General features: G+C 37.5%; 1 protein-coding gene and 1 non-coding gene across 2 annotated transcripts in view; both read right to left on the bottom strand.

The window, feature by feature from the left end:
• Positions 1-12,914, bottom strand: part of LOC124777337 (putative E3 ubiquitin-protein ligase UNKL) — a 279,457-nt gene that overhangs the window by 211,577 nt on the left and 54,966 nt on the right. Inside the window, exon 5 of the mRNA XM_047252703.1 lies at positions 7,459-7,594. Coding sequence (XP_047108659.1) covers positions 7,459-7,594 — 136 coding nt within the window. The remainder of the gene's footprint in view (positions 1-7,458; positions 7,595-12,914) is intronic.
• Trnal-caa lies at positions 3,546-3,620 on the bottom strand. Its single transcript has one exon. It is a non-coding gene; the product is annotated as a tRNA-Leu (tRNA).

A 12,914-nucleotide genomic window follows, 5' to 3' on the forward strand; every position in this document is an offset into this window, starting at 1 on the left:
ACTACCATCTGTCAAACAGACGTTAACAGTTTTCTTTTACTATTTAGGGGAGTGTAAATTAATTATGCACCAAAGTGTCATACTGTGTGTGAAGTGAAGATTTGTTTGGGAAATTAATCACTTCCGACAAACGAGCTGAGAAACTCAATACCGAAATTAGACGATCTGTGTCAGCTACTGCAGCAACTACATAAATTTGCTGGGAGATTGCCGAGACTTAACAACTGAAAAGAAACGAGACTTTTTTCTCCAAAACCTTGATGAATTAGCACACATCATTCTCTGAAGGTCTTTACAATCGAAAAAGATTACCAGTTAGAGATCAGCCAGCAGATGAAAAGAACCCCAAATATGTGCGTGAAATCCATCATTAGTTATTTGAGAAAGAACTGAGCAGGCACAGGCAACCATTAACAGGCAAGAGTGAAACTAATATAAAAATTGATAAATCAGTAAATTGCACATTAATGTAGACAATTGAAAGATAAATTTTATACACATTATTTAAAAATAAAAGGAAAGAAATCCACCACCAGTTTAATGCTGCTAATCTCACATATATTTCAGTCATTTAATTTACTATGGAAAAGATCAGAATAAGGTCGTCATGGAATTCGTATTGAATAGCTTTTATGTTAAATTACTAGTCTCTGTCACAAAGGCACAAAATACGAACCCTTCTAGAGGTCTTGAATAAAAACATTTTGCAAAAGGATCTTTTTTATTTATCTTGCAGGCACAATACAAATGAGACAATTATACTGATAGTTTTTGAATTAGCTGTGAATTCTTTCTCTAAGAACTGTCTCATGGAGTACTTATCTGTGCCCCAAAGGGATCATTCAAGGAGGATGACAAAAACAATTTATGTGTTTAAAAAGTTTATGTGCCTTGATGAAGCTGAATTGCAACAACAAGGACAGACTGCAGTTTGTTCTGTTTGTACTTTCATTAGTGCTCCATATGTTGGAGCTAAATCCTGTGTCGCTTTAGAAGCCAAAGCTCTGTATCTGAATTTCAGAATTCTTTCAAAACTACTTCACATGTATATACCACGATGTCGATAGTGACATCCTGAGTGTGGCTTTACAAAAACTGGAATATAATTCATGGTTCCCATCAATTCTTCTATCACCTTAATTTTATGAGTAAAAAATTACTGCAATCACTACACTGAATCATACAACAGAGCAACCAGACAAAGATAGTTAAGGATTCAAGTAGGAATATTAATGGAAATGAAATGCTTGTTTCTAGTACACTAAGAGTACTCTTATTCAAACAATCTGATTTGAGTGACAAGTTCCGTATGTCAGAACCTTCACAGTGGCATATAAATGAAGATGTCAACACTCTTCAGTTACTAAACTGAACACTGTAAATTATCCAATTGAAACAGGAACAAAGTTCGTGGAATACAATAATAAATAAATTATACAGAAAAATTAGGAACAGAAGTTGCATGTACTTCATGTTGTGTAGGAGTTCCAGGGCAAAATAAGATTTCTTTGAAGAATAAGTATGTTTACAGAAAAGTGTGATTTTTGGGTCATATGTGACTCAAGTGCTTTGTATATAGTAGGTTTATAGGTTGTATTATTACAGTTACTGCAGCAATTCAATATTAATATTTAAGTTCAAAGTAATAAAGTTATTTGCTACTTTTGAACAGTATTTTTTAAATAAAAAGTAAATATGATTTTATGCCAATCTACGATTTTTCAAATGGGGAGGTACCCCTTCCCTTTTTTCTATGGAGCTGAAATCATGAACAACTCATTATTTTGTGCAAAGAAAACAAGTTACGGGGCAGCACAAGGAAACAGTCAAAGTTGAAAAATAAGATAATCACTAAGTGTCTTGTTTTATTTTTGGAAGAAATGCCAAAATCGCATGTTTTATGCACACTTTCTTACACTATAAACAAAAACATAATATAAAGTTATCTTAAAAACTAGTCACTCAATCAAGCAGACAAAACAAAAAACAAAAATTTGTCTTGTGAGAAATTTGTCTTCTACTGTGGATCCAAATGACAAAGAGATAAGCAGGTTTCTTTGTCTGAGTGAAAGAAGTATACATCACAAACAACTTAATTTTTACGTAAGTTTTATAACTGTAAAAAAATTGAAATGGAATGTGGAGCAAGTGTCTACCCTAAAAAAGAACGAGACAGAGCTGGGAACAAGACATCCACTACTGTTCCTGGAACAAGGACAGGCCACAACAGTTCTGGGAATGAGGACCAACCGTTCCCGGAACCAGAACTGGCCGCAACCATTCCATGAATGAAGAAAGGCCACGACTGTTCCTGGAATGATCAAAGTGAACTATGAACAACGGTTCCTTAAAAATCATCCCTCGATCTTTCCGTTCACTTTTGTGAACCATTACTGCGGACCCATTCATTTACAAACAACCCACCTCTAGATGGGAAGTTAAGAGACAATAGTTTAGAGGTTTCAGTCAACCAAGGCATAGGTTTGTTCTCTGGGAGCATTGTAACCGACCATAATGGGGTGACCCTCAGAGATATCTATGGGATTGTGTTTGCAGAGAAGATAAACGTAGGGGTGTGTGGGGGCTGCTGGTGTGGGGAGGGGTATGAATTTAAATGTCAGGTAATGAGACGGACCAAAGATTCTGGGATGGGATCATGGTAAAAGGCTTTGTATCAGACATGTCAGGAAGTTGATGGAGACCCTCGAGCACACAGCCACTATGGCTCATGACCACTCTGGTGGATCCTTTTCTGCACAATGGATGGTAAGGTTTGGGGTGATTTTCAGATTATGGACAGCTATGTGTTCCATAGGAGTGATGGACTAACCACCTTCCACCCAATCATCCCCTGGTAATCATCCAGGAATTCCTCACTTCTAACCTGGCCTCACCTTGCTTTCCTAAATTCCCCCCTCCCATCTTTTTCCACCTCTCCCCCTTTCTCAGTCATCTTCACCTTCCTATGCTGTTCTCCTTCCCTCCTACAATCTCTCTATATCTCATTTATTGTCTACCCTCTGTACTCCTTTCATCTTGTTGTGCTACCAGTGAGTCATCTATTGAAAGAACTGCCTCTCTCTCGCAACCCACTCCTTGCATCCTCCCCTACACTCTCCCCACCTCCATCAGATCAGGCAACTGTTTTCACTAATCGACAATTAATATCAGTGTAGCCTGGCCACAAGAGTGTGGGTCTGGGTGTCTGTGAGTGAGTCTGTGTGGTTGTGTGTGTGTCAATGTGAGTACTTTTACTAGTTAGTTAGTTAGTTGTTTGCGTGTTCCATTGATCAATCACTCGGTACGGTAGTCGTTATGATGTGGAACGCGTCAAGCGCACCAGAAATGCACATATGAAACATGATTTTTTAATATATACAGAGTTAAAGATTAATATTTCTTTTATTTACCCCATTCCCTTAAATGTCACAAAATGCATATAATATATTTATAGATTTATTTATTCCTATTCAAGAATTCATCTAGGGTATAGAAGAAGTTGTCAAGCAGATATTATTTCAAACTTCCTGGCAGATTAAAACAGTGTGCCGGACCGAGACTCGAACTCGGGACCTTTGCCTTTTGCGGGCAAGTGCTCTACCAACTGAGCTACCCAAGCACAACTCACGCCCCGTCCTCACAGCTTTAATTACGCCAGTACCTCATCTCCTACCTTCCAAACTTCACAGAAGCTCTCTGTCCGGCACACCGTTTTAATCTGCCAGGAAGTTTCATATCAGCGCACACTCCGCTGTAGAGTGAAAATTTCATTCTAGATATTATTTGAATTTATTTTTGAAGCTATTACTGCTATCTGTCAGACATTTTATGTCATCTGGTAATTTGTCGAAAATTTTTATAGCAGCGTATTTTACCCCTTTCTGTGCCAAAGATAGGTTGAGTGAAGGATAGTGTAAGTCTTTCTTTTTTCTTGTATTATAATCATAAATGTCACTGTCGTTTTTAAACTGGTCCATGTTGTTGAGAACAAATTTCATTAGTGAGTAAATGTACTGTGAGGCTGTTGTAAGAATTACAAATCTTTTAGAAAGATGCCTACAAGATGTGCGGCTATGAACCGCACACATTATTCTAACCACTTTCTTTTGAGCCGTGAATACTTTTTGTCTAAATGTTGAGTTACCCCAAAATATTATTCCATATGACATCAGAGAGTGAAAGTATGCAAAGTACGTTAGGTTACTAATTTCTATATCCTCACTAATTTCTATATCTAAAGGTGGCAGGGATAAAATACAGGGAGCGAAAGGCTATTTACAACTTGTACAGAAACCAGATGGCAGTTATAAGAGTTGAGGGACATGAAAGGGAAGCAGTGGTTGGGAAGGGAGTAAGACAGGGTTGTAGCCTCTCCCCGATGTTATTCAATCTCTATATTGAGCAAGCAGTAAAGGAAACAAAAGAAAAATTTGGAGTAGGTATTAAAATCCATGGAGAAGAAATAAAAACTTTGAGGTTCGCCGATGACATTGTAATTCTGTCAGAGACAGCAAAGGACTTGGAAGAGCAGTTGAACGGAATGGATGGTGTCTTGAAGGGAGGATATAAGATGAACATCAACAAAAGCAAAACGAGGATAATGGAATGTAATCGAGTTAAGTCGGGTGATGCTGAGGGTATTAGACTAGGAAATGAGACACTTAAAGTAGTAAAGGAGTTTTGCTATTTGGGGAGCAAAATAACTGATGATGGACGAAGTAGAGAGGATATAAAATGTAGACTGGCAATGGCAAGGAAAGCGTTTCTGAAGAAGAGAAATTTGTTAACATCGAGTATAGATTTAAGTGTCAGGAAGTTATTTCTGAAAGTATTTGTATGGAGTGTAGCCATGTATGGAAGTGAAACATGGACGGTAAATAGTTTGGACAAGAGGAGAATAGAAGCTTTTGAAATGTGGTGCTACAGAAGAATGCTGAAGATTAGATGGGTAGATCACATAACTAATGAGGAAGTATTGAATAGGATTGGGGAGAAGAGAAGTTTGTGGCACAACTTGACCAGAAGAAGGGATCGGTTGGTAGGACATGTTCTGAGGCATCAAGGGATCACCAATTTAGTATTTGAGGGCAGCGTGGAGGGTAAAAATCATAGGGGGAGACCAAGAGATGAATACACTAAGCAGATTCAGAAGGATGTAGGTTGCAGTAGGTACTGGGAGATGAAGAAGCTTGCACAGGATAGAGTAGCATGGAGAGTTGCATCAAACCAGTCTCAGGACTGAAGACCACAACAACAACAACAACAACAACATATCCTCAAAATTGGCAATTATTCTGAATGCAAAAGTTGCTGAACCTAGTGGCTTTAGAAGATCCAAAATATGAATTTTCCAATTAATATTCTCAGCTATATGTACACCCAAAAACTTAGTATGCTCTACCCTGTCTACTGACTTCTGTTAATGTGTTATATTTATTGAAGGAACTGTACTTTTTGCAGCAGAAAATTGGATGTTCTGTGTTTTTTCAAAGTTTAGAGCAAGCCCATTTGCAGAAACCTCATTAACGACTTTTCCAAAGACCTTATTTGTATCATTTTCAATTGGAGTTTCTTTTACTGGATTAATATTGCATCATCAGCAAACAGTGTCAGTTCAGCTTTCTGTTTCAGACAGGAAGGAAGGTCGTTCACATATATCAAGAACAGAAGGGGATGCATGATTGAACCCTGTGGAACACCTAATGTAATTTCACCTGAGTTAGATTTTTTAAAATCACTTGGCCCAAATAAGGAACCTTTTTGCTTCCTGTTCTGTAGGTATGACTTACACCACTCGTATGCTATTCCATTTATACCATAGAATTGTTATCTGTAACATTATGTAATGGTTCACACAATCAAATGCTTTGGACAAGCCAGAGAAAATTCTTATTGGTGACATTTTACTATATAAAGACTCGATTATGTGGACAGTGATATTGTATATTGCTATTTCAGTGGAACATCAGTTTTGAAATCCGAACTGTGATTTACTAAGTATCGTATTACTGTTGATATGGCTAATCACTCTCGAGTACATTACTTTCTCGAAGATTTTTGAAAATGTACGATACTGGCTGATAATTATTGACATCTGTGGTGTCCCCATTTTTGTAGAGAGGCCTGACAATGGCATATTTTAACCTGTCTAGGAAAATACCTTGAGTTAGTGATGCATTTCATATGTGACTCAGAACATCAGCTGTAATTGCTTCACATTGTTTTAATATCTTATTAGAGATGTCATCTACGCCAACAGAACATTTATATTCCAAAGATTTAATAATTTTACTTATTTCACAAGAATAAAACCTAAAAATTAGTGTGCATACTATTTTCTGTTGAAAGGATACGAGATTTTCCGTTGTTTTACAGGTAAAATGCCAAAAATTGAAACCATTTGATTAATAGGAAAATTCCATAGTAGCTCGATGCATAAATGAACAAGCATACATAGTTGAGCATTTTGCTAAAGTTTAGTAAAAAGGTCATTTCTGGAGTTAGTAATATTTTTTAGTTGTGTAGGTTCACTACAGAGTGCATTCTGTCATGGCTGTTATATTTATTTGCAAGAGTTATTCCTTATGGACTTTGTGCAGTGACAAGAATGGTAGTACCGCACTTCATGTCATTGCAAGTGTAGAAACGATACTCCTGCACTGTACGCCGCTCCAAGGAATGTGAATGACTCCAACCTAGTACAGAGCAATAATGTCAATTATACCAAAACTGTTTTTAATACCATTTTCTTTAATTGCTTGAATATGAAGTGGATGTCGGTCTCACATCAAGATGCAAGCTACTGACTAATTTCTTGTTTTACAGATAGTCAATATGTAAGAAGTCCGACTGCAATTCCGAGTTGTTGGAGTACTGATGTAGCAGATGTTGAAGTCGAATCACGATTTAAGATGACTTCGTCTAGTCAAGAATATCAACTAAACTCTAGCACAATTGTGTGTTTCTACACTCCTGAGACTAGTCTGCTATAAGTGACTGCTTGCTTTACCTTATTTCACATGTTTCACAGTGGGCACTCTGCAATAAAGATCAGCATGCAAAAAGTGGTGAAGTCCAACATTTTATAAACTGTGTATCAATAGCCTGCTGCATACTATCTATTCAGTACACAATTTTGAAGCGATATTTACAAGGTCATTCAACATGGTTAATGGATGGACTCAAAAATGAACTAGTTTGATATTTTTCTTTCCATTCCTCTCCCTATTTACACAGGGAAACATAGGACAAAAGTTTGTGAATGTTTAAGTTAAGTAACAGGCTATTACTTAAATTACACCTCTGTACATGTAACAAATGAAGAATCTTTATAATACAAGAAAGATATTAATAATGAGATATATGTGAAACTTAAACAGTCATATATAAGGAATCCAGTACTGGGAAGCCTGGACTTTTAAGTCGACTGCAAATTCATGAACTATAAGTTTGCCTTACCTGTACTTGAATTTTCTTGGGCTGCGCCGTTTATCTCTACTGTTGTGGTACTGGGGACATGCGTAACCTTGTCTACACAGTCGAGGAGGTCTTTTGCACAGTTCGGTCTTGTAATTTGCTAAAACATAACTGGTATCTACAATGAAAATGGCCTCATTAGTACACAAGACTTGCAGAACCACTTTTATATAATGACACACAAAATAAAAAATAATTATTCTCATCATAAATAGAATGATAAAAAATACTGTTGTTGTCAAAACAAGCATTCAAATTACAATCCAACAACAACAAAAGGAAGTAAGTGAAGCAGCTGAACTATGCGCTGCTGCTCACCTACATTGCGGGGAAGAGTCACATACAGCAGACTTGATAGTACTCCCCCTCATTCACATTCTTTGCTACTGTACTATATCAAAAGCTATAAAGCATTAGGACTAGGAAGAAAAAAAAAAAAAAAGAACCTCACTTGAAAGCATTAAATAACATCAAAATGTCCTACTGTGAATGGCGACATTGTCAGAAACCCTTGATCTCACTTAGAGCATCACACAGACCAGTATGTTGCTTCATGAATTCTACTCTCACCATATACAGGGTGGTCCATTGATAGTGACCAGGCCAAATATCTCACAAAATAAGCATCCAATGAAAAAACTACAAAAAAGGAAACTCGTCTAGCTTGAAGGGGGAAGCCAGATGGCGCTTTGGTTGGCCAGCTAGAAGGCACTGCCATATGCCAAACGGATATCAACTGTTTTTTTTTTAAATAGGAAACCCCATTTTTTATTACATATTCATGTAGTACATAAAGAAATACGAATGTTTTAGTTGGACCACTTTTTTTGCTTTGTGATAGGTGGCGCTGTAATAGTCACAAACATGTAAGTATGTGGTATCACGTAACATTCCACCAGTGCGGACGGTGTTTGCTTTATGATACATTACCTATGTTAAAATGGACCGTTTACCAATTGCGGAAAAGGTCGATATCGTTTTGATGCATGGCTATTGTGATCAAAATGCCCAATGGGCATGTGCTATGTATGCTGTCGGTATCCTGGACGACATCATCAAAGTGTCTGGATAGTTATGTTATGTTATTTAAGGAAACAGGAAGTGTTCAGCCTCATGTGAAACGTCAACCACGACCTGCAACAAATGATTATGCCCAAGTAGGTGTTTTAGCTGCTGTCGCGGCTAATCCACTCATTAGTAGCAGACAAATCGCGCGAGAATTGGGAATCTCAAAAATGTCGGTGTTGAGAATGCTACATCAACATCGACTGCATCCGGACCATATTTCTATGCACCAGGAATTACATGGTGACGACTCTGAATGTCGTGTACAAGACAAATTGCGGGACGATGACAGAAGACAAATTGCGGGACGATGACAGATTTTTTTGCACGTGTTCTATTTAGCGACGAAGGGTCAGTCACCAACAGTGGTAGCGTAAACCGGCATAATATGCACTATTGGACAACAGAAAATCCACGATGGCTGCGACAAGCGGAACATCAGCGACCTCGGCAGGTTAATGTATGGTGCAGCATTATGGGAGGAAGGATAATTGGCCCCCATTTTATCGATGGCAATCTAAATGGTGCAATGTATGCTGATTTCCTACGTAATGTTCTACCGATGTTACTACAAGATGTTTCACTGCATGACAGAATGGCGATGTACTTCCAACATGATGGATGTCCGGCGAATAGCTCGTGTGCGGTTGAAGCGATATTGAATGGCATTTTTCATGACAGGTGGATTGGTCGTCGAAGTACCATACCATGGCCCGCGCGTTTACTGGATCTGACGTCCCTGAATTTCTTTCTGTGGGGAAAGTTGATGGATATTTAAAATCGTGATCCACCGACAACGCCTGATAATATGCGTCAGCGCATTGTCAATTCATGTGTGAACATTATGGAAGGCGAACTACTCACTGTTGAGAGGAATGTCGTTACACGTATTGCCAAATGCATTGAATTGACGGACATCATGTTGAGCATTTATTGCATTAATGTGGTATTTACAGGTAATCATGCTGTAATAGCATGTGTTCTCAGGAATGATAAGTTCACAAAGGTACATGTATCACATTGGAACAACCGAAATGAATGTGACTATTACAGCGCCATCCATCACAAAGCGAAAAAAGTGGTCCAACTAAAACATTCATATTTCTTTACGTACTACACAAATATGTAATAAAAAATGGGGGTTTCTATTTAAATAAACGCAGTTGATATCTGTTTGACCTATGGCAGCGCCATCTAGCAGGCCAACCATAGCGCCATCTGGTTTCCCCCCTTCAAGCTAGACAAGTTTCGTTCTTTGTAGTTTTTTCGTTTGACACTTATTTCGTGAGATATTTGCATTTAATAAGTTACGTACTGTCAACCTGTTGTAGTGCTTCGAGAATTTCGGAGTAAATTCTAGAACCACTTGGCCTTCCACCGTTTTGAACACCCGATATTTTAGAGGTGAGCGACAGAAACAAATACACCCTACTTTGCATCGCCTATTCGTATGTGCAGGTCAAAAAGCAGTTATGAATATAAGATGGACCCGGCGGCCGAACCGCGGCAGACAAGTACCTGCTGTACGGTCCACAGAGTTTCTGTGTACAGGTCGAGAACAACAAGGAAAGTTTCTGTAGTATTCTGTGCTCTTTAGTGTATGTGTTGACTGTAGAAAGACTAATGAACAACTGAATATAGATTTTTAAGTTCGTTCATGTAGTGGACTTGTTTAAGACAAGAGACTCTTGAATTACTTCCAGCCTTAGCTATGAACGAACCAAGACACATGTATGCTATTTGAATATGTGTGAATGAGTCTAATGTTTAAGGAATAAGTTAGCTTGCAGAAGTTATTGTCTGTGAAAGTTGAAAATATATGTGAGGTGGAAAGCGAAAAGGGACCGCTTGTCGGAAGAGTAAAATTTTAAGTACAAGCAAAAACATTCAATAATGTGTAAAATTTCGATTTTCATTTTTTTCTGTACACGCTCGTATTGATTTGAAACTTGTTTGAATGCAACAAGAGTCAATTATATCATTAAAAGCAACTGATGTCAGTCTTCGGAAAAGGGACCTCTTGTCGTTATGGGGAAATAACATTGGTTTGACAAGAGGTCCCTTTTCTAAATATCGCAGCTATACATGCAGTACTTCAAAAAATAGCATCTCTTAAATTTTAGAAGCATTTTAAGGAGCTCAGAGTAATTTCGTGTAAAAGAAAACCGTTTTGTGATTTCAATAATGTCAAACAACACATGTGGTCCTATTTTTGCGAATGCCTAAAAAAAGAGATGTTGCCAATGTATAGTTGGTAGCCCTTAAAGAACAGCTGACAGCACAAATTTCTCAGTTTAAAGTAGGCAATGTGTGAAGATAGAATTGTGAAAGCACTAAACGATATTGGTGTAGGTGGTGATTTATGTGATGAAGATTATGAAGTATTTCAAGATTATTTTTCTGAAAGAAAGAATGCCAAGTAGTGACGAATCAAGTGATGAGTCAGTTAACCTATCTGATATTTCTTTATTACAAGACATTCCGAAGTTTAATGAAGCCTTAGGTAAAAACAATAATGTTATTGATAATGTTATTATTGAAATAGAATGAAATGTTAATAGTGATCAAGTTGTAGATGACAATGGTGGTGCTGAAGACTTTGACCTGGTCATGACTGATGACTGCATAAATTTAATTGACTCTTTTGATGCTGACAGAGACCATGCTCTCGTTTCAGAGTTTTTAAAGAGAGTTGCAGGTGCAAAGAAGAATGTTGCAATTACTATTCAGTTGATGAATATTTGGAAATGCGTCGTGAATGTGCTGAGACTGATCATTATGAGAACAAAGTCAACACATTAGCTCAAGTAATTTTAGGCCAATCGTGGTGTGTAACTTCAGATTCTTCTTTGACAGCTCGTAAGCATAAAGTACAAACTGAGAGGAAACAACCATGAAGTAAATACTTAGTAAAAGGTTGGCATGTTTGTAAAAACACTTACATGTTTTCCAACAATATTAAAATTAAAAGACTAAAGCGCCTAACAAAAGTGTATGATGACACAGGATTGATTGTCAAAGCTCATGGTAATGCAAGAAAACTTCCTAAGAATGTGACTTCTTTTTCTGATTCGGAGTTCATTGTAATGTTTTTTTTACGCAATTACGCAGAACATGCCATAATTTTGCCAGGCAGAAGTAGCACTCAGTATTATGCAAATTTCATACTTCTACCTTCAAGTGTTAATAAAGCCAAAATTTTTGAAACTTCCTTTACAAATGATATGCCCGAAAAACCAGTACCAAGTAGAGTGTTCTGTAATATTTGGAAGGAGATATGCCCAGAAATAGTTGTCACGAAGTCCAAATCATATCTTTGTGCATTTTGCCAATGGCATTTCATGTCAGGAACTGCAATGGCTTCAGTACCTGAAGAAACTAAAATGGAAACTATTGGGAAAAAAAAAAAAAAAAAAAATGTCCCATCTACAACTTGTTGCAAATGAAAGAGAGTTTTATAAGGGAACTATCAAAAAGACTACGGAAAATTTTGGAGATGGTGTTAGAAGTTGTGTACACTACAGTTTTGACATGGCCCAGCAGGTTCACATACCCTGCAACCCGTTGCAGCCTGGACCTATTTATTTCTTGGTACCATTCAGAATAGGAATATTTGAGGTTATGTGTGAGAATGTGAACAAACAAGTAAACTGTCTACTACCAGAAAGTGTAGGAACAACACAGGGATCCAACGTTGTTGTCAGTCTTTTCCACAACTACTTGGAAAACTACAGTCATGGAGAAGACACTTGGAAAACTACAGTCATGGAGAAGACACAATGTTCATTCATGATGACAATTGTGTAGGTCAGAACAAGAACAATATCTTATTAGGATATCTTGCTTGGAGAATCAGTTTTGTCATTCATGCCAGTAGGTCACATGAAATTTTGCATGTGACTATGCATTTGGACTTTTAAAGAAAAGATGTAGGGTCACCTATATCTCTACCATACAAGAATTCGCCGATTGCATTGAGAAATCTACACCTACAACACATGTTAACTCAGCTGTTGCTGTTGGAAATGAAATAGGTGAAGTTGCTGTGATTACATATGACTGGCTAAATTTCTTGAAGGATAGTAATACTAACAAAGTACCTCACATAACTAAATACAATCACTTTTGAGTTCAATGTTAGCTACAAAGGTAGAGTACATTACAAATGGGACATTGATGGAAATGAATTTGTGTACCGCATCTTCCCCAATGACAATGGACCCATTTGAGTTTCCTGCTGCAGTAATTCCTCCAGGGATCACAAAATATCAGGACCTACTGCAAAAAGAACTACAAAGACATTCTGTGTCCCAAAGTAGGCTCAGAACGTGAACCAGAAACTCAAGTCTGACACTGGAGATCCTGAAGAAGAA

The sequence above is a fragment of the Schistocerca piceifrons genome, chromosome 2 (assembly GCF_021461385.2).
Source record: "Schistocerca piceifrons isolate TAMUIC-IGC-003096 chromosome 2, iqSchPice1.1, whole genome shotgun sequence".
NCBI lineage: Eukaryota > Metazoa > Arthropoda > Insecta > Orthoptera > Acrididae > Schistocerca > Schistocerca piceifrons.